Here is a 23010-nt window from a genome sequence, read left to right on the forward strand (position 1 = left end):
AACATCTTTAATGCTCGGGATAGAATTAAAATTTCATTATTAAAATGTTGGACCTCCTTAAGGGATCGTTCACGTCTAACGAAATACTTTTTGAAGGAGCAGGGTGAACAAGAAGTTGCGTTCTAATGGCAAGTGTAGCATAGGAAGTCGCTTAAGTGATATTAGTCTTTCAGATGGATCAATGATAGTACGTTCAACACTTTCATTCCTACACAGACAACTAAGGTAAATGAAGGCACCAAACTTACATACACTCACTAGTTACCATCCCTAGGAATCATCCAAAAAGACAAAATACTGTCAAAATGAAAAATGACAAACAGCATCTCAAAGTATATCGAGAAAAAAAACACAGCAGAAAAAGGAAATCTGCACATTCACATTTTCTCATACAATTCAATTCATTCATCTCCATCTCCAACTCCTCACACTCATCTCTTCCTTACAATTCTCATCTTCTCATCTTCTGAGAAATGCAATGCATATTTCATGATGCGTTTCACATGAAAACAGCCATGAAAATGCTGAGCAAAAGGAGTAAGGAAAAGAGACTCACCGGTATCTGTTGCATTTTTTATACACAAAAAAACAGAAAGGAATTTTCATCGACGGGAAACTTCAATGAATGGAAAAAGTGAGCTTTCAAATTGTTTGCAATTTTCAAGGACCTTTTATGACCTAAATTGCTGCTGTTTCTCACTTGAAAGAATTGAAAATTGCAATTGCCGTACTTTAATCTTTTTCTATTGTCATGCCGAATGTTTTTCTTTCATTCCTTACTCACACCCATCCACTTACATCTTCTCAGCTTATTTTTCTCGTCTCGTCGGTTGCTTGTTGTTGCTACTTTTTTTTGTTCTTTCATTTATGGATGATTCACAGTCGTAAGTAGCAATGAACTGTGAGTAATTGTCGATGGTTTTTGTTCAAATCGATTTTTCTTTTCCTTTTCTCTTTTGTGTGCTTTAAGGAAGCATGCTGGGTGTGAAATTCTTTAAAGTCGTTAAGGAATCGGGAGGATTTGGGTGGCTTGGACAGTTGGTTTGGTCAGATTCTTTAGCGATTGCTGTCATTTCTTTTCGTCTCTTCTGGTTCCGACTCTTCTGGTTCCGACTCTTCTGGTTCCGACTGTTCTGGTTCTGACTCTTCTGGTTCCGACTCTTCTGGTTCCGTCTCTTCTGGCTCCTTCTCTTCTGGTTCGGTCTCTTCTGGTTCCGACTCTTCTGGTTCCGTCTCTTCTGGTTCCTTCTCTTCTGGTTCGGTCTCTTCTGGTTCCGACTCTTCTGGTTGTTCCGACTCTTCTGGTTGTTCCGACTCTTCTGGTTCCGACTCTTCTGGTTCCGACTCTTCTGGTACCGACTGTTCTGGTTCTGACTCTTCTGGTTCCGACTCTTCTGGTTCCGTCTCTTCTGATTCCTTATTTTCTGGTTTCGTCTCTTCTGGTTCCGTCTCTTCTGGTTCCGACTCTTCTGGTTCCGACTCTTCTGGTTCTGACTCTTCTGGTTCCGTCTCTTCTGGTTCCGACTCTTCTGGTTCCGACTCTTCTGGTTCCGACTCTTCTGGTTCCGTCTCTTCTGGTTCCGACTCTTCTGGTTCTGACTCTTCTGGTTCTGTCTCTTTTGGTTCCGTCTCTTCTGGTTCTAACTCTTGTGGTTCCTTCTCTTCTGGTTCCTTCTCTTCTGGTTCCGTCTCTTCTAGTTCCGTCTCTTTTGGTTCCGTCTCTTCTGGTTCCGTCTCTTCTGGTTCCGTATCTTTTGGTTCAGTCTCTTCTGGTTTCGTCTCTTCTGCTTCCGATTTTTCTGGTTCCGACTCTTCTGGTTCCGTCTCTTCTGGTTCCGACTCTTCTGATTCCATCTCTTCTGGTTCCGTCTCTTCTGGTTCCGTCTTTTCTGATTCCGTCTCTTCTGGTTCTGTCTTTTCTGGTTCCGTCTCTTCTGGTTCCGCCTCTTCTGGTTCCGTCTTTTCTGGTTTCGTCTCTTCTGGTTCCGTCTCTTCTGGTTCCGAATCTTCTGGTTTCGACTATTCTGGTTCCGGATCTTCAGGTTCCAACTCTTCTGGTTCCGTCAATTCTGGTTCCGTCTCTTCTAGTTGCTCCTTTTCTGGTTCCGACTCTTCTGGTTCTGACTCTTCTGGTTCTGACTCTTCTGGTTCAGTCTCTTCTGGTTCCGAATATTCTGGTTCCGACTATTCTGGTTCTGACTCTTCTGGTTCCGTCTCTTCTGGTCTTTTCTGTATGTTCTGGTCGTATTTTCTGCCTTCATTCTGTTGATTCCTTTAAAAATCAAATTAAATTTTACTTACATCAGCCCCACTAAATAAATGTACACCTCTTAAAAGGGATGCAATTTATTAAACAGCACAGAAAATAAAAAAAAAAGTCTTTAATAATTTCTTTTTACTCGATTAAAGGAACTTCCTCATTGGCAAGGAAGCTAAAATGGACAAAAAAAAAAAGATGTAAAATAAAATTAATGGAGGAGGAAATGTCAATTGGAAGAAAATTTCTCTTTTTTTATGTACATTTAAAAAAATTAGCAACGAATGAGAATGGTAGGTAAATAAAAAATGTTGCAAAACAAATGTGAAGTTGTGTTCTGACTGGCAGGTTCCATCATTTTGTTGATCGAATCGCAATTAAATAAATTAGTGAGGAACAAATGTGATTATTTTAATTTTTCATCTTTTTTTTTTCATTCTGATTCGTTTTGTAGAGAGGAATAAAAATGTTGCTGGTTCTAGTTGATATGGATGTGGATGGGAAAATAGTGGATGGGAGGTGGAAGTGGAGAAATTGGAAGGAAAGCTGCTTGGAGAGTAGAAATCAGTTGATTAATGAAAAATTTGAATTCTTTTCAATTTTTGTAACAAAATTTTGGTTAAATTTGCTTGAAATATACGTGAGTTAGTGATATTCATCTATACAGGCACACCTCAATACAAGGAAGAAAGCCAAAAAGACAAAAATACACAAAACGGTACAAATTACTTTTTTGACCCCCTTGCCTTCATTTTAATGATTTGCATGACCCAAGACTTATCAATGCAACGTAACTAGCCACAATCTGTCTGTCGCGAGGACACATCCCGGAGTTGGTGTGGCCAGAACATCGAAAAAGCACCCAAATTCAACTAATCTTGCTCTGGGATCGAACCTGAGACCTTTGAGTCGATTGTCCGACTACATAACCAACTAGACATTTAACGCTTTTTCACTGGAATGCCGAAAATTCCAATAATAATCAATAATCTTCGACTATACATCCAAAAAGTATCCAACCAAGGACCAATCTCATTTAAATTATTAATCTTTTCTATAAAACAATCCAGACTCTATTCGCATACAGAACAAAGTTTTGAAAAAAATATAAATAAATCTATAAAAACTTTCATATAATCACAGATTCTTTCAGCACAGCAATAAATATCCGTGTCTATATCTATGGATATGTATAACATAATATAATCCATTTACTTACTCAACAACATAATATTAATCAATAAAATAACATTAATATTGGAGTAAGTAGTTAATTTTAATTAATACAAGAGTGAGTGAGTGAAATGGAGAGGCGACGGGGTATGGAACTCATAAGAGGGAAAAAAAGTAATAATAATGTGGATATATGTTACTAATTTTGTTATATAATTTTCTGAAATTGTCTGTAATTATTGAAAAAATTGGAAAATTTAAAATTTTTGAATTGAAAAATTTCAAAATTTGAATTTACATATTTACAAAATTTTTAGATTTGAAAAATTTACAAAATTTTTGGATTAGAAAATTTCAATTTTCTTAATTCTAAAATTTTAAATATTTTTAATTTGAAAATTTCAAAGTTTTTTGAATTTAAAAGTTTGAATTTTTTTGAAATTGGAAATTTGATTTTTTTTTTGAATTGTTAAATTTTAAAATTTTTGAAACTTAAAAATTAATAAAAATTTTAAAAGTTAAAAATTAATGATTATTTCGAATAAAAATTTGAAATTTAATTAGGAAAAACATTTAAATTAATTTTAGTTTAAAAGTCAAATATTGCGGAGTTATTTTTAAATTTAGTAAAATCTCAAAAAATAAAAAAAATTGAATTTTAAAAATTTTAATTAAACTTATAATTTTGAAAAATTCAATTAAAAAATTTAAGCTTCAAGATTAATTTATTTTAAATCTAAATCTTAAAAATTAAAAATTAAACTTTTTTTTACTAAGTTTCAAGTTTAACAAAATCCAAATTTTAATGATTATTATTTTTTTAAAAAAGTTAAATTTAAACAAAATTTCAAAACCTTAATTTTTCTAATAATAACAATATTTTAGGAACTACAATCCTTTTTATTATGTTTCTATTACTTTTTATCGATAATTATTTCGACCAAATATTACTGCGATTTTTTAATAATTTGGGTAGTTTTACAGAAAAATTTTTAATATTTGTTCAATTTTTACATTTGAATTTATCCTGAAGATGACAATTAATAAAGGTCGAAATAATTATCGATAAAAAGTAATAGAAACATAATAAAAAGGATTGTAGTTCCTAAAATATTGTTATTATTATTAATGTTATGTTGAAAATGGATCAAATTGATATTCTTAATTTTTCTAATAATGTATTTTTAATTGAGATAATAAATTTTAATTATTTTTTTATATTTAATTTTTAAAATAAATATAAATTTGATTGAAATTAAATTGAATTTTTTAAAAACTAAATTTAGATTTTTATAACAATAAAATATTAAAAATATAGTTAATTTAACATTTCCTCATTACGCACAACGTAGACAATTCCTAGTTAAAATATATATATATTGTAGGAAATTGTTGAATAATTTATGGATGTTCTACAAAATATATATATATATTTTAAGTAGATTGAATGAATATAGACGAGAGTAAGAGAGAGTGTGTTTAAGAATAAGAAAAGCAGAAAATATGGCAATATAACGAATATGTATGTACTCCCATAAATGTTTTATTATATTAATATCTTCCATTCAATTTAATTAATTAATTAAAACTTATATATATATATAATGTATAAAATAAATTACAAAAAATGTTTTCTCTGCGTCTTCTCTTTCATCCTCTTTCTCACTCACTCACTTCACTGGCATGGCAGTAGCTATAAAACATTTTATGTTGTTTTATGAATAAATATAAATTAATGTTAATTGAGAATTATTGTGCAATATCTTTTCTATATAGATCTACATATATAAATTTAAAGAAAATAATAATAACAGATTTTTTGAGAATGTCACTCGGGATTGATTGGATTTTCGCGCATTTTTTTGATGGATAACGTTGGATATAATTTTGAAAATTACTTACTTACTGCAACCATGTTCCTATGTGGAACTTAAGGTTTCTGAAGGTTTTTCATGTGACCCTGTTGTTGGCTCTGTCACCTAAATTCTCTGTTCAAATTTTGAAAATGGACTTTTTGATCATTTGGTTGAGACATTATTAGAGGCCTTAAATATAGTGAAATTCATGTAAAATGTCGTATTAAGGAATAATACTTAAATTATTTGAGAATGATGTTAAATTAAGTTTTTGAATATTAAATGTGTTTAAAATGATTTTTGAGGTTCAGGAGGAATCTTACCAAGTGTATCGCCAATAGGGTTTTCAATCCCGGAATTGATTTATATGCATTTTGATCCCGGGATTGAAAACCCTAATCGCCAAATATTGGGGTTTAGGGTCAAGATTTCTCCCCTTTTAATTGATATAATAAGGTCTGATCCATGTCTGACTCTTAAATCTCATCCTTCATTCTGATATTTTTTTCCATAATTACAACTACACAGTTCACGTTCTATGGTCGAGTAATCAGAAAAGTATCCCAAATGATCAAATACAGCTACTAGAGTACCTCTACGTCTGCATACTATTAAGAAAATGGAAAACTACATAAATATACCTTGAGAACCTCTCAAATAGCTAAAATCGGGTAAAAAATCAGAAATTCTTCCTCATTCTAGTATGACTCTGACTTGGCGCCAGATTTGGTTTAAATCCATGCCAGAGTCATACCGGCCCGATGCTGAATTTTGGATCGATTATCCAAATTAAGCTGTACAGGCGTGACTGCTGATTTTGAACTATTTTATGGTCGTATACCACTCTGGGATCCCTGTAATTTAGGAAAGCAATCACTATCAGAGTTACCAGCATTCTCAAAGGCTCAGAAACTCCTAAGGACTGTGCAAGACTTTTGAACTGTCTAAACTTGATTGAGCAAGCAAGCAAGAGCTTGATTTAAGTCTTAATATCCACCTCACCCAATATGCATCTTAAAATTCACTCATCTTTTCCCTCCCTAAGCTATCAATCAATAACAACAAGAATCAAAGTTACTAATAGCATCATGAACATCGTAACATAATCAACATCATCTGCAAAAGAGAATGAGCGGAAATTTCATGTTAAAAATCTTTACGACTTGTATGAAAATAAACAGAAGCATCGACGCACATTGCAGAAAAAAAAATGTTGATTGCATAATAATAAAAATGTCGATGGAAAATTTTCATCCATTTCTGTGGCCATGTATGCAAATAAAATTTAATTTTCAGCCCAAGAAATGTCTCTTGCCACCATCACGACTTTATCCACACTTTTACGGCGACGACGACGAAGTGGAAGATTGAGAATGTAATTAAATTAAAGTTAAATTGATTGAAAACCAGCCAGTAATATTTTAATGTTGAAAGGGTGCGTGATGCCGCAAGTCATGTTCCTACATTTGCTGTTTATGGTTGTAGACACCTTCCCTCCAAAAAAAACGCCATTTATAAATAAACTATTTTATTTGTGAAATATGAATAAATTTATTTCATAAAATGTCAAAATGTGATGTCATCAACATTTTATTTTACACATTTGTCATGTGATTCTTACGATGAGATATTATTATATTAATTCATAATTTATTTATTCAAAAAAATATTCTTTATTATTATATTTTTTCTATTGTTTTATTATTTGCTGCGAGAATGAATTCAATTGAGACTTTTTTTTTCTATTCGCTTTTTTCTTTTGTTGCCAACATGTGTTGGAGAATAGAATGATTTTATCATGTGTAGCAGTTAGAAACCGTTGGAATTTGAAATTGAAAGCTTTTTGTAGCAGTTTGGAGCTTTTCAAAAGCTTCAATTCAAAAATTTAAAAATCGTTAATTTTGTGTTAAATTTTAAGAAAATTTGAAAGATATTTTGTAAATTTTATTAAAAATATTTCTGTTAACTTACACTACTTTAATGGTAGTACAGATTAATTGTGATCCAGTGATCCAGATCCATGACTTCCAATACAATTCATCTGAAACTTTGTCAAGCGCTTGTCATTGCTTTCCAAATCTTAATACCTAGTCTAATACTTTCTCTATTGTTACCTTTTTTGGATGTGTTTTAATCACTAACGCGATCTTGTCATCGATTAAGTCAAACTTAAAGACCTTACTAAATGGAGCTACAGGTCTAACAACATGTCCAGTCCAGTTTGTTCACTTTGATTTAATTTACATAATACATTAATTTATAGATTCAAAGTATACACACTGAACATCTCTAAATAGCACTAAGCGTTTGTTCGTTCATAAGTCCGGTATAAGGTCGGTGTGACTGTAACTTGGAGCCAGGATTTGATTAAAATTCTATCGAAATTCCAAAAGCAGAGTCACACAAGTTTAGACCAGATTTTTAGTCAATTTTTAAACTTGTTCCATTCGGGATAATAAAAATCTGTAATGAGGGCTGGATCTCCATACATTTTAGTTTAAGCAATGATAACCCTAGTATGTAATCAAACATGGTGTTATAGTTCGACCTGTTGGTGTTGACTAGAGTCAGCATGCCTAACAAAAGATAGTCAAAAATCAAACACTGAAAATACTTGATAAATACTCCAAAAATCCATAATATCCTGGAACTTGCCTGAAACATCCTTGAAAGAATTTTTGAAATATGTTCAATAAAATTCAAATTAAATTTTTTAAATACTTTTTTTTTTGAATAGCTCAAATGAATTATTTTTTTTTCTCTTTATTTTCAATTTTTTTTTTTCTCTTTCTTTTCTTAATTTTTTTAATATCCTGCATTTTTTTTCAATTCTTCATTCCATGTTGCTTTAAATAGTATTAAATTTTTTCTCTAACAAATAATTATTTAAAAATAAATTGATTCATTTCTTATGTATTTGTGTGTGTGTGTGTGTTTTCATACTGGCACGAAAAAAACTTATTTTGTCTTTATATAAATAACAAAAAAATAGTAATAATAATATTATCTTAATTATAATTAAATAATTTACATAGATTAATAAAAATAATCGCATACAACTTTATATTCGTGTATGTTGTGTCTGTTTATTTAAAATATATTATAATATATTTGGTAAAATTCGCGTTATGATATGAAAAAACAATTTCAATTTTTCTTCCTTATTCGGTTTAATTAATTCCTTCTTTTTTTGTGTTGGGAGATTTAGAGTGAATTTTTGTGGGGGCTTGACAGGTTCCCAGACAGGATTCAAATTTGGAAAATATAATATTTTAATGCTTTTTTAGATGGCTAGATTGGTGGGGTATGGGTCTTAATTTTGTGTGACAATTATATCAAAAATACTGGTTGAGGTACTCATACTCAGAAATAGTTTTCAAGGTGTCAAACTCTAATCCTCTTTGAGAATATCTCGACATACTTCTAATAAGTCTAGAGCTGATAATGAGGAAGTCGACTAGCATTTTAACTACTATTTATTTTAGCTTTAACTACGAAGGATTTGACCCGAGTTGACTCAACCTGACTCTGCGAGTTGACAATGCTTAAATCAAAACTTTCTATTTATTGTATATTTAATTCCATTGCATTGTTAACCAAAGAACAAAGCCGATATATTTCTACTGAGTCTAGAGTTCGAAGTCGACTAAAATTTGCTTTGATAAGCATTTTTTGTCATTGTTTGGATGGACAACTGATTCTAAGAGTTGCCAATGATGAGACTAACACTTCTCGGTATCAATCTCGAAATTTGTTGAAAACCGAAATGTCGGAATATTTTTTAGGAGACTCAGACTCGGTCTTGGTTTCAATAATGAAGGGACCGTGCCTTTGTGAAGCCCAATTTGGTTTGACTAAATATAAATTTCAGGTCAACTTCATGTCCTGCTAATGATTAACAAAGTTTTTGAAAAATTACAATTCTTTGTGTTAGATTGCTACCCAGAGAGGAAAGCAGAAGTTCCAGAGCTCAGCTATAACCTACTTATGTATACTCGGCTTCACCATTAGTAGCTACTAAAGCCATCATCGACTCAAATATCCAAATTTCCCAACGTCTAACCCCCACATTTCCCCCCAAAACCTCCAACTTTACTTAAATAATCCTAACAAATCATTTTATAATAGGAAGAAAAAGAGTCACAGAAGACAAAATTAGGACAATTTAATAATTCCTAAGATAATACAGTAGTTGTAATAATAATCATTAATCATATGTATGTGTGTATGTGTGACTGACATAGAGTATTCACAAGTTATAGATAAATAGCAGAGGTCGAAGTCGACATAAGTTTGCTGCTGTTTGGTTGGAATTGATTGAAATTTGCGTTTCATACAGGAACAGGTTTAAAGCATGCTCTTGAGAGCTTGATTATCTTGAATACAGCGATGAGCATGCTCATGAGCGTTGCTCTCAGCTTAACTTGCCTGATAGGGATGCAAATGTCAACTGAATCCCACAGAACTGTGTCAAACTCAATTCGACTCCGACCTCTGATTAATAAACAAATAAAAATTATAAAATAATTAATAAAATTAAGAAAACAGAAATGCAATAAAAAGTAAGACTTTGTCATTTACAAAGTAACACACGTGATTTATAAAAAGGGGGACATAATGAGTGTTATGGGTAGTAAAAAATTAAATATTTTCACGCATAGACAACAATATATGATTTTTTTTATGTTAAAAATTTTTTTTATCTTCCTTATTTTTCATCTCTTCTCATTCGCTAGTCTAGTTACATTATTATCATCAATAAATTAGAATAGTTCTCTACTTATTACATTCATAAATAATATAACACGTGAATTTTTTAGCTTTTTTCCTTTCATTTATATTATGGGTTTTTTTTTTGTTTCACTATATAGATTGGAATTTTTATTTTTTTTTTCATTCTTGTTCATTTAATATTTCTTTTTTTATACTTTTTTATTTTTGAAATGACATAAAATTGCTCATTTCACCTAAAACATTTTTCAATAATAAATATGGAATAAAAAGTTTTCTTTTTTTTTGGTTTGCGCATTTTTATGAGGATTGAGTTGGTGCTTTTGTAGAATGATTTGGTTGGCTGGGATTTAAATAGAGCAGAGAGCTCATAGTCGATACTCTTGAAGTCGACTTTAATTGACTTGTCTTGATTTCGAGCTCGATAGATTGCACATCTTCCATGCGACACGAGGCTTCATTTAAACATTATGATTTATGTTGTTCTAGTTTGAACCCTTCTACATCAGACTTTATGAATATTTTATACATGTATGTGAAATTTTCAAGGAATTGTTCAAATTGTCCTCAAACCAAGTTTTGGACTTAGACCTCTCCGTTGACTTAAGGTGAAGTCAATTACAAAGTACCACCTTGCACTACTTAGATGTCAAAGTAAGTACTAAGTCAATTAATATCCTATTGAACCCCTTATTTAGTTCTAGGCGACTCTGAGATGATTTAGAGTTTATTAATATAGGAGGAGCCACAATTTTTTTGAAGAGTGGCTTTAGAAAACTCTAAAAAATTTTAAATACGTTGAAGATTCCAGATACCGAGATCAATGTTTCTAAGTCTTAGTCTAGAGACTGATCTAGAGCGAAAAAGCGTCAATCATCATGTTGGCTAGGACGTCCAGAGACTAAGTTTTCTCTTTCTTAGTCCTTCAATGAAACCTATATTGAGACTTCAGAGTCTTAGATCCGAGATCAAGAGTTCTCAGTCTCATTTCCGAAATCAAGACTACCTGATATCACTTTATTTAGAAACCGAGACTTTAAGAAATTCCTTTAAAGTCTCTGATCCGGTCTCGGTCTCAATGTTAGTCTTAGTCTCACAAATTCGTTAAAACTGAGACTGTATAAAACCAGTAAGGTTTTCACTATCAATAAATCGACCACTTTCAATGAATCCATTCCAATAAATCCATACCAATTAATTTACTTTCCAATCTCCCATAAAATGCGCTTTAGTCACCCACATCCAGTGACTATTGTTACTCAATTTTCTTGACAATTTCTAATCTAAATTTTTTTTTTTTTGCTACAGTCAATTCATATTGATTCATCAATTTCAATAAATATCATATTTATGTGTTTGTGTATGTATGTTTGATAATGAGTGTGTTTATGTTTGTGTCAGTGTGTACAGTATAGTCATCATAGTAACATAATAATAAAAGATTTTAGTCGGGTAAGATGTGTACGAAGCTAACTGGAAACATTCCACGCCTTGATGGATCAGATTCAATTACACCTTCCATCCAATTCTCATCATCCGTTCGCTCATTGAGAACTACAAGTATTTCACCCTCTTTAAATTCCAATTCATCATCATTATCAGCATTGCAATCGTATAATGCGCGACATCTTTTAAGGCCCGCCTGGATTGGACATGAAACATGAAAAAAAAGAATGGAAATTTACAGTTAATTGTCAGTTGTCAATTTTAATTAACTTACATAATTTATTGGCTGTATTGTGACACCACCTGGACTGCTACGGGGTGAACCATCATCAGTTAAATAACTGCTATTTGAATTTAAATTATTTGATGTATCCATTGTACTACATGATGAATCCAATTCACCATATTTTCCATAATCACCATATGAATTTGTTATTGAATCATTAAATGACTGAAATGAAAATTTTTGAGATGATTATGATAATTGCTTTTATGGCTATCGGGGGTTGTTGTTGCCGTTGATGTTGATCGTGCTGGATTTAAATTTTATAATCTTTTAATTTTTTTTTGGAATTTATGGTAATGGTTAGGTTATTGCATGGATTAGAATCTTGTTGACTTGGTAAGGTAGACTAATTTTGAATAGATTTGCATCTTTGAAGCTGGAATTTCAGACCAGTTTCCATTTAAGAAGCTAGAAATTAGAAGATTTGCAGCTTTGAGGTGAGAATTTTAGAAATTTTGTGATTTTAAGCAATAGATTAAGCAAGTTTGTGACTTTTAGACAAACATTTAGGGAAATTTGCAGTTTTTGAAGCGAAATTTAGTAAAATCTGCATCTTTGAAGCAGGGATTTAAATATATTTGCATCTTTGAGGCAAACAAGGCAAACATTTAATCAACTTTGCATCTTTTAAACGAAATTTCAACTCAATTTGCAAAAATTCAATTAAATCTGGATCTTAAAAGCAAAAATTCGACCAAATTGCATCTTTGAAGTTGAAATTTGATTAAATTTCCATCCTTGAAGTGAAATTTCAACTTAATTTGCATCATTGAACCAAAATGTATTCAAATTTGCATCCTTGAAGCGAAATTTAAACTAATTTGGCATCTTTAAAGCGAAAATTCAATCAAATTTCCATCTTTAAAGCAATCTGAATCTGAATCTGATCTTGAAGAACCATTAAGCCACAAATTTGACTAATTTAGCATCTTTAAAGTAGAAACTTGATCAAATTTCCTTCTGTGAAGTGAAAATGAATCAAATTTGCATCAAGCAAAATTTTAATCAAAATCGCATTTTGTAAGCAAAACTTTAACCAAATTTGCATCTTTGAAGCTAAAATTCAATTAAATTTGCATCCTTGATGCAAACTTTTAACTTAATCTGGCATCTTTGAAGCAAAAGTTTGATCAAATCTGCATCCTTGAAGCGAAAGTTTAATTTAATTTGAATCTTTAACGCAAAAGTTAAATAAAGTTTGCATCTTTGAAGTTCAAATTCAATCAAATTTGCATCCTTGAAGCGGAATTTCCATTTAATTTGCATCATTAAAGCAAAAATTCAACAAAATTGATTCAAAATTGAAGCAAAAATTCAATTAATTTGACATAATCTTGAAGCAACATAACATTTCATCAAATTCCATAGATTTATCCTTTACTAAACAAATTCCTCACAATCGATTAAGTTTCTTTATCCTTCACCTTACCTTATACATCACATAATTTAATAAAACATCCAATATAAAATACAATTTTCATTACCATAAACCCAAGAATACATGAATATACCCTTCAAAAAAAAAAAAAAAAATAAATATTTATAAAATTCACACTCACCTTCCTCAATGGTGTATTTGACTGTACGCGTGATGTATTTTGTCCATCATTTAATGAATTCAGACTTTCACTTGATTGACCATTTGATATTGATTTATCTAAAAATTGATTTTTTAATAAAATTAAATTAAATTATAGACAATTTTGAGGTTGAATTACCATTATTTGGTGGACCTGGTGGCGGCGCCAATCGTGGTCGATTCATATTCACTGGTTTAAGTTTTGGTGGAATTTCTCCGGTCGGTGGTAGAACAAGTTTGGCACCCGCTGTAAATAAATGACAATCTTAAGATATAATTTTTATAGCCATGCCAAAATTAGACATAAAAAACGTCTCTGATTCCATTTAACAATAAATTCCAAGACACATACCCGAAAAAAAGTCCCATAAAATCATCCCACACATATCCACATATTATCTTTACTCACCCAATTGAATGCTTCTCGTAATTGAATCACTACTTGGTGATCTTTTATGACTAGTTTTATTGGCCTGCATCATATATGGCTCAAATCTTTCGTACACTTTATTATCAAAGTGTTGCTGATTCGACGATTGTTGATTCTTATTATTATTTGCTGTTACATTATTATTATTATTATTGTTATTATTGTTGTTATTATTTTGACGTTGGTGTTCAATCATTGAATTACGTCCTGGATGTGGTAGTGTTGAATTGGAGCTGTATATATCTGAGAGATCATAATTTTGTTGATAACGTCCGACACTATGTGGTAGGGTACCATAGACGGCTTGTTGTTGTGAATTATTTGGTGCATTCGGTGCATTACGCTTTTTTGCTGATGCTGATGGTGTATTTACGACTGTGGATGGAGAATTGTATTTTTATTGAGGTTTTTTTTGATGGTTTTTGCGGGGCTTTTTGTGTTTTTATGGGATTGATGCTCTTTGATCGTCGCCGAAAGACAAAATTGAGTTATGACTCTGAATGACCTTTCGGAACCATCAAATCGACATCATATCCAACATATAGCCAGCCAACCCCACAACCAACCCAAATTAATCAATATATCCTTACGATACTCACCACCAGCAGTCTTTCGACTTTGATTACTCGCTAATGAATGTGATGAACGACTAGTTATAGAGTTTGGACTCGATGCACCGGTACCACTCTGTGATCCATATTGTGGAAAACTCATTTGCTGTTTCGGACTCGTACCCAATCCATGTGAAAAGCCAGAAATCTGTCGATTGGAATTCGTTGAATTTATTGAGAATGTTGGACTCGTACCACTTTTAATTGAGTCACATGTGGACGAGCGGGATCTTAATGTGATCGGGGAATCGCCTATGAAACTAGGGGGACGTGACGTACGTCTCTAAAGGATTTTTTATCATAATTCATAATTTTATTGGCACGGGGATTTTATTTACAAATACAACAAAAAACAAAAAAGTTCATCGTTACGGGTGTTAAAAAAATTTAATTCAGTATTTTTTTGGGGAAGATAAAAAAAATATGCAAAAATACAAAAAAAGATAGAGATAGAGATATTAGGTGTAGAGATCCAGATGATGCAGGGTTGGGCATTTAAAAAAGAGAGATGAATGATACAAAAAATTGTTGTTATCACAAGCAAAAAAAAGAGAGTTATTTTATCATCTATGCGGCTAAATGACAAAAATATATGTTTAAATGCTGTTCTGTTTGAGATGCATTCCAAAAAGTTTAGGGGTGGGGGGGGGGGGGACAATTTTGGTTAATTTTAATTGAGTGGATGAGCAAAAAAGAGTTTTCATGCCAATAAATATTGCTTTGTTTTTTCTAAAAAAATGCAAGTTGAGGATGAGGGATGTACTCTTGATTGTGTTTAGATTGTTGGATGCTGTTCTGTGGGGTTTTTGTGATTTTAGACTGTAAATTTGAAGGACCAGAAATGTTTAAGAGGAAAATATCCGGCACTAGATCAGTAAAAAGTCAGTTTAGACATGGAATTGTCACTATATTGTCACAATGCTGACTACCCTTAGCATGCACTCAAGAGCAAACTAAATGCTCACGAGCATGCTCATCTAGTATATTTAATTTGATCATGTTCATCTAGTATATTTAAGGTATATGCTATATTCTTGACATTTTTTGCATTATGGTCCATGCGGGATACAAACTGATAAAAGCCTAGGCCATATGCATTCATTTGCATATGCCATATCCATTCTTATACCTAACTGTAAGTCGCACTGCCCTATATAGCTAAAATTAGTTATTCGATCAAAAATTCGGCCCCAGATCGACGTGACTCTGATTTAATAACGGATTCGATTTAAATCTGATATTAAATCATTCTCGAGTAACTTCAGCCTGGTGTCAGATTTTAGATCGATTAACCAGCTTGTGCTATTCAAATATGGACTATGCGCGTAGTGGGCAAGCTCTTATTTTTCACGGTACACTTTGGTGATTTGCTTCGACCATAACTGTACACAAGATACGAATTATGGCATTAATAAAAAACTGTTGGTCGTACACTAGTGTACCGCGACATACAGGTTGCCCACCCCTGGTCTATGAAAATCCTTAAGCCATATAGCCCAATTTCTATAATCTGGACTATCCATGACTCCCCAAAATTATCAATCTTATTTAACAAATTCTTCAAAGTCATCAAACTTTATCTCATTACTCAAAGTCCATTAACCTTAAGCAGCATAAAAATCAACACCAGTCAATCACAAAAAAATGTCACATCATCATTCCAATCTAAATCCAATCAATCATAATATCCCTCCTAGATAAGTCATAAAAAATTTTGAGAGATTCCACCAGAACATTTAAGAAAAAATTTTGAAGAATTTTAAAAAAAAAAAAAATAGAAAAAAAGTCAACAACATGTCCACTAAGAACTTACGCGCTCATCAAGTCCAGTATCATCATCGGAAAAGTCAGTTGATCCATCATCATGTGGTGGCGGTAAATTCCAATCTGTATTGATATGATCAAATGCACCTTTCTCTCGTCTCATTGCTTGCTCTAACATCTCTTTACATACATCACGGCCATTCTCAATGGCGAGATCAAGTGCTGTCTTGCTACTCGAATTTTTAACTTCAATATCAGCGCCAGATCGTAATAAAAGCTTCATACATTCACGTCTATCATATGCTGCACAAAAATGTAATGGTGTCATTTTACCATCATCACCACTTGCACCATTTGGTTGTGGATTTGTTGGCTTATTGAGACCTTGCGGTGGCATATTTTGTATGAGAAAATCAACAATATGTAGTGATGATCCCATTTCACGTAGTACGGCTAAGTGAAGTGCATTCTCACCGTAATCGGACGATGGTAATGGTACTGTAAAGTCAGCACCTTCTGCCCACACTTGTAATAGTTGACTGAGATCAGCATTAATCACTGCTTGTTCTAAATCTACCCTTAAATCACTCTCATCAGCACATGTTCGCATGATATAACGTTTAGCGACATATTTTGCACGAATAAAGTCATATCGTTCCTCCATACTCGAATCCGGATGTATTTTCATTGACTTGCCAAGTGTCGCTTCGAGAATTTCATTTAATTGATTATTGCCCATGGCACGTGCGATCAATAAATGTGCTGTCTTTAAATTATCTAATGTTAATGATTGTATCCGTGAGTGATGGACGCCAAGATCCCGGTGGACACCACTACACTGTATACAGACGAGAATGCCAAAGTTTATGCTGATCCATGTGACATCGTTCCTTGAGCCACAATCACAACATTGGTCATTTCCAGGAATATTTTGGATGTAACGTATAAGCGTCTTTTGGAGTTCCATTAATCCAGGGCTCATTTGTTGCTGGTGATTCTCGTGTTGGAAGGACTTGGTGAGGACTTTCTCCTTACAATTTATTAGCACTGACATCCATGCTTTTTGGTCCTGTTCGTCCTCTGCTTGAAAATGATATGGCCGATTATAACTGATGAGATCAAAGCTTCTTTTGTCATCTGGTACGGGTTTAATTTGGCAGGTTAATAGATTCACACGTGTTGGCGGTTTCGACTCATCCGCATGATATATGTCAAGGAATCCATCCTCTGTCACACGACAACGTCTCTTTTGCCACACGCGTCTCACTTTTCCTTCACTTTTCTTATATAAATGCCCGGATCTTGTCACACCATGATTCTTATCACCTTGTAATTGATGAAGACTATATGCTGTGCCTTTATCTGTAACTACATTCTGTTCGGGGAGGAAATGAAAGGAATTTTATGAAAATGACACCTAGTGATGTGGAAATGACAATGTTTACCTCTACTCTATCAAAATCTGGTGTACTACGAAGAAGTGTTCTTAATTCAATGAGCTTTTTCTTTTCCTCGTCCTGCTTCTGACGAATCGCCTGTAATTTCATCGTTAAATCCTCAATATACGTTCCAAAATGAGCAATTGTTTTGAGACCATCGGAGAAATAGCTACATGAAACGTGAGAATGAGAGGTGAAAATTGAAAATGTTAACAAGAAATTATTTCGGAAGTAAGGAAATTTTTGAGTGACAACAGCGCATTTTTGGGTGTTTACTCTACTGATCTGAACCTGATCTGAACCTGATCTGAACCTGATCAGAACCTGATCTGAACCTGATCTGAACCTGATCTGAACCTGATCTGAACTGACTCAAATTGAATCAAATTGAATTCAGATCGAAATGACTAAGATGCTCAAAAAGCACCCAAACAGCTGCACATGCCATCCAAAAAAAGGTCCATAAGACAAGAGTAAGAAATATAATTCGACATACTTATTCTGAGCATGATAATATTCAACTAAATGTTGTAGCAATTCAATGCCTTTTTTGGTTTTGATTTCATTAAACTTTATGAGATATTCACACATTTGCAATTGAAATACACGCCGCTCTTTCTCCATTTCTTCTGCTATTTCAGCGGCTGATATTTCTGTACGTATCATTCCGACTTCTTTGGCTTGAGCTTTTCTTTCCTTCTCAATTTTGAGATATTTTGTGTCAAAATCTTTTGCTGCTTTGTCAAACGGTCGTTTCATTTCGCCTTTCACACCCCTTAATTCTGATTTGAGGAGGGAGTCAACGGGAAACATGATGATATTGCTGATGTTCTGCATCTGTTACAATAAAGATAAAAATTTACATAGAAATTAAATTAAAATATCAATTAAATATCATACCAAGGTCTTCATTAATGCTGACAATTCCTTCGTCACAACAGAAAATTTAAGAAATGCAGCGCCAATGTCTGGCTCCTCTTTCGATAATGCTACAGTTCCTAATCTCTCTAATGCACGCACCAAACACATTTCATTTTCGACATGTACATTGCCACTATTGTGAATTGCTTTTGCTGCCTTCTTAAGCTTTGACAATCCCTCACGATCGAATTCGAGTGTCTATAAAATGCCATAAATCAAAATAAATTATTAGTTATTGTTGCTAAAAAATAAGTCGCGCTATATTGGATAGTATGTCAACAAATAGATACGGAATGAGCCTATTATCATCCATTATTGATGTCAAGTCATTCACTCATCGTGCATGAACGAGTAAAATTCAGTTATAGTGGTGAGATGATGAAAAATATGATAATTTCTTCCTTTTTGCTGTTTTTGTTGAGTGTCATTGAGTGCGATTTTTATGGATTTTATGGAGAGTCATTCAGAATGGGACAATAGGGAATAGCTCAGAGTGGTGGCTCTACACCACTCTATATAGGACTAGTATGGGGTTACAAGAATTTGAGGCAAATTCAATACTAAGTTGCATACAACGACTGGTTTAATGACATATTATTAGTGTATTTTACGGAAATACCAAAATTGGAGGAACATGACACCAGATATTGACGCCAAATCCCTATCTCTGACTCAACCTCTTTGACACAATCCCTCCCTTTGAATGCATTTTTGGCTGGTGAGACCAAAGTAACCTTAATTACCGTATCACCGACTATGTGCCAAATTACTAACTTTCTTGCCAAAATGTGCTTTAAAAGCATTTATAAGACATTCAATTCATTTATAATAATTCGTCGCAAAAGACATCCGGCATCGAAAAATCGAAACATCAGGCATTAAGCCGGAATACCCTGTTAATGACTAAACACCTTAGATACCACTTTAAGGTACCATAGTGGTATTGCTGTATCATGAAAGTATAATAAAATAACATAAAATCAGGCTGCATTCCAGATTCAGGTGTTTTCTACCGCATGTACCTTCAAGTATACTTTCTCGCTTTTGGGATCCCAAAAATCCCAGGATCCCAAAAATTTATCGGGACCGGGATTTCGAGAAAGCATACCTTCAAGTCCTCGTGAGTCGAAGTGGCTCGGTGGCGGAATGGTTTAGTACTTCGGTACATAATTATTGCAACACCGATCTATCGATCATGGGTTCGAGACTTGGCATGGGAAATTTTTCACATGTCCTTTTTCGAATCATATGTAGTGGAAACGCGGCTCACAGCCTCCCTTTGAAGGCTATAGGCAGTAATGTCATCAAAGGAGTGGTTCTGATCCCACTATAAACTGTAGGTCTATTGAGTGCAGTGGTCTGGCGCACCCTCACTCGTTAAGCAATCATTAGCCGCGTATCGCCCTAGCGCAGCTCTGGATCTTAAAGATCTGAATAGCTAAAAGGTTTTATACCTTCAAGTCCTCACAACTCATGAATAATTCAACCCCAAAAACTCGCTAACCATTCCCAATCATCCATCCATCACCGCCAATATCACTCCATATTAACACAATTCTTGTCTTGTAGGACATCCTAAGAGAAATTTTTTCCATGTCAGACTAATTTGATTATCAACATTTTGTCGACTATAAACGGAAATGCCTTATGGATATAATTTAACACTGTATATATTTTTTAATAAGTGTGTTTAATTTGATTACAATAAAATTTCTCGGAACTTAAAGTCTATTTTTGGAAGCAGACATAAAAATATGTATAAATTGAAAATTAACACAATAATTTTTTTGTTCATCATCATTTATCAGAATTTAAATAATTCTGAGGCATGTATCACATGGCTTTTTATGTCTGTTTGATTTAGTATATAATACATTCATTTGATTATCACTGATATGCTATACGATGTGGGGATAGGAATGAATTGTAAATTGAATGCCATGTGTTTGTGTAAATGGTAAATTAAATAAATTGAATTGTGTTACTTTTTAATGTTTGAAGGCTTTTTTGGAAGGGTTTTTGAGAAATTTTGTAATATTTTTTAATGGGATTTTATTGATTAATAAGACTCTAAATTGCTTAGTAACAGGCCGGCTTCAATTCGGAGTGTAACTGGAGTCAATATGGATTAGACATTCAAATAATAATCGGTTAATCTGGTCAGAGTACGGCATGACTCTTACTTGGTGCCTAATTCGATTTAAATTCGGAACCATGCCAGAGATTACTATCACGCACTTGCCATTGATAATTGGCATACGGCTGTCAGCGATAGAGCCAGCTTCAGACGCAAACTTGCGAGAGATCATGGATCACAATTGATCCGTCAGGCCAGCGAAGAAGTAGCCTAGTGTCCAATTTCGGCTCGATTAACCGATTTATGATGTTCAGGACACCAAGTCGACCACATAGTTATATATTAGAATTCCTAAGCCCCAAGCCCTTAAACTGGCAAAAGTTTTCTAAGGATAGAGCTGTCTTTAGACATGGCATATGCGCCGCAATGGACCCTCGTGCTCCTCAGACAAGAAAGAAAAGGAAGTAAGCCCTAATCTAAGCTTGACTCGAGAGCTATTGACTGAAATTAGGAATCAAACCTTCTGGCACAGAATATTCCCTGAGTAGCACAGAGCATGCTTTCATGGTACAGAATTACCGCGATTCCAAAGAACAGTATCTGTGCCTTTTAGTCTTTTCATACTTTTCCATCAATAAATCCCCAAAATTCCCAAACCTTCATCCATAAAACCTCAATAAATCCAAAAAATCCCCTCATCCATCGAACCGCGCTCACCTTTCCTCAATCACCCGCAAAAAACCTTCAAACTTGCCGCTTATATTTCAATGTGTCATCACTATCGATCACATTTTTTTTATTTTTCGTACAGCTCATTCCCATGCATTTTCTACGGTTTACCCTCACTTTATGATTTTCAATGTCACTCAGCAATTTAAGGAGAACAGAAAAGAAAACTTAATAGAATTGGAACGTGCGCCAAAAAAAAAACAGTTTTCTTTGTTCTTTATCTTTACCGTTCCATACATGTTCACGAAATTTCTTCGGACACGGGTCGGTTTGTTGGATGTGTATGAGAATTTATGTGAGGACAGGTGATGAATCTCTTGCTGGTTTTGGAGAATGAAAGGAAAGATGAAAAAATAATATTTTTGGAGTTCAGTGAAGCGTCACAATAATGGACACACCTGGTCTGCCTTTATTGATCCTTTTTTTCAGTTTCTTTCAACAATTTCTATATTATTGCAACATTTCATCGCGATGAATCCAACAATAACCATCTGTCGAGTGAGAATTTTTGAAATATTTTTTTCTACGTTGCGGATTCAATGAAATTGCTATGTTGCCATGCTACGAGCTATTGTACTGAACTAGCATAACTATGATAATTTATTGTTGATGATCTGTTATTTAATTTATATTTTCAAGGGGTAGGTCGTGCTCTATGATAATAAATTTATGTTTTTTGAAGTAGCTTAATTGAGTTTTTCCTTAACGTTGGCTTTATGTAATCAACAAAAATGTGAGAGGAGAAGTTGAATTTTTTTGTGAGTTAATTGAGGATGAGAATCTTGAGGCATGTCTTGTTTTATGGAATGTCGAGTCGGTTTGCTCATTTTAATTTCATTTATTCGATTTTAAAGCTAATTTTTGATTTTGAACCTAATTTTCTTTATTCTAACCTTGATTTTTGTAATTCTAACTTTGATATTGAGTTCTAACCTAACTTTTCGAATTCTAACCTCACTTTTCTGGTTCTAACTACACTTTTTCTCATTTTATGCATGATTTTTGAGTTCTAACCTCACATTTTTGACTCTAACTGCCCTTTTTCTCATTCTAACCTTGATTTTGAAATTCTAACCTCACTTTTTCCAATTGTAACCTAATTTTTACTAATTCTAACTTCACTTTATGGTTTTTATTTCCCTTATTCTCGTTCTAACCTTGATTTTCTAATTCTAACCTCAATTTTTCGAACTCTAACCTCAATTTTCTGGTTTTAACTATAATATTTTCCATTCTAACTTGAATGTTTGTCGCTATAGTCTCACTTATTCTAAAAAAAATCAGTTTAATTTTCACTCAACCCTAACTATTTTCATTCAAGCTTCAATTATGCGTTTGTAGTCAAGGTCGTAGCTTCAAATGTATTTTTAAGGGGTTAGTATCAAAGATTTTGAATAAAATATAGAAATATTAGGGGGGATAGAGTTTGTTTGGGACTTTTGTTTCGAAAAATACTATTAAATTGAAGAATTGGTCCAAATATGAAGCACTGTACACAAGATCCAATTCAAATCCCCCTGTTTCTAGTCATCTTAGTCATCCTTTATCATAACCTAACCCAACCTCACTTTTGTTTTCCCAAGCCATCATTTCCCTAACCTAACTCAACATTTCATTCACATAACCTCAAATTACAATCTAAAATATCTCAAATATCCATACTTATCAATTTATTGCCTTACATAAGCATATTTTTTTATTTAAAAAAATT

General features: G+C 33.1%; 2 protein-coding genes across 4 annotated transcripts in view; both read right to left on the reverse strand.

The window, feature by feature from the left end:
• Nucleotides 1-865: 865 nt before the first annotated feature.
• On the reverse strand, nucleotides 866-5345 carry LOC139092029 (cilia- and flagella-associated protein 251-like). Its single transcript, XM_070642317.1, has 5 exons — nucleotides 5337-5345; nucleotides 1841-2024; nucleotides 1376-1784; nucleotides 1145-1329; nucleotides 866-978 (listed from the first exon to the last, which is right to left on the reverse strand). The coding sequence occupies exons 1-5, from the start codon at nucleotides 5343-5345 to the stop codon at nucleotides 866-868; spliced, it is 900 nt and encodes a 299-aa protein (XP_070498418.1).
• Nucleotides 5346-11207: 5862 nt separating this feature from the next.
• LOC139092019 (arfGAP with SH3 domain, ANK repeat and PH domain-containing protein-like) overlaps nucleotides 11208-23010 on the reverse strand; it is a 59731-nt gene continuing 47928 nt past the window's right edge. Inside the window, exons 2-11 of one of the 3 annotated variants that reach the window (XM_070642305.1) lie at nucleotides 18473-18691; nucleotides 18069-18409; nucleotides 17579-17741; nucleotides 16183-17508; nucleotides 14358-14652; nucleotides 13738-14133; nucleotides 13468-13575; nucleotides 13309-13406; nucleotides 11738-11914; nucleotides 11208-11659 (exon numbers count right to left, since the gene is read on the reverse strand). In XM_070642305.1, the coding sequence (XP_070498406.1) occupies nucleotides 11462-11659; nucleotides 11738-11914; nucleotides 13309-13406; nucleotides 13468-13575; nucleotides 13738-14133; nucleotides 14358-14652; nucleotides 16183-17508; nucleotides 17579-17741; nucleotides 18069-18409; nucleotides 18473-18691 (3321 nt within the window). In that variant the 3' untranslated portion in view covers nucleotides 11208-11461. Of the gene's footprint in view, nucleotides 11660-11737; nucleotides 11915-11943; nucleotides 12158-13308; nucleotides 13407-13467; nucleotides 13576-13737; nucleotides 14134-14357; nucleotides 14653-16182; nucleotides 17509-17578; nucleotides 17742-18068; nucleotides 18410-18472; nucleotides 18692-23010 lie in introns of those variants that run through there. The other 2 variants (XM_070642306.1, XM_070642307.1) reach the window with 2 other exon arrangements.

The sequence above is a fragment of the Chironomus tepperi genome, unplaced genomic scaffold, assembly GCF_022539635.2.
Source record: "Chironomus tepperi strain 1889 unplaced genomic scaffold, CSIRO-AGI_Ctep_v1 contig_285, whole genome shotgun sequence".
Classification (NCBI taxonomy): Eukaryota; Metazoa; Arthropoda; class Insecta; order Diptera; family Chironomidae; genus Chironomus; species Chironomus tepperi.

Coding starts and splice junctions, on each gene's coding strand:
- LOC139092029 (XM_070642317.1), bottom strand. Junction 1,785..1,840: donor GAAGAGATGGAATCAGAAGA/GTCGGAACCAGA, acceptor AATCGGAAGCAG/AAGAGACGAAACCAGAAGAG. Junction 979..1,144: donor GAAGAGTCGGAACCAGAAGA/GTCAGAACCAGA, acceptor TTTCACACCCAG/CATGCTTCCTTAAAGCACAC.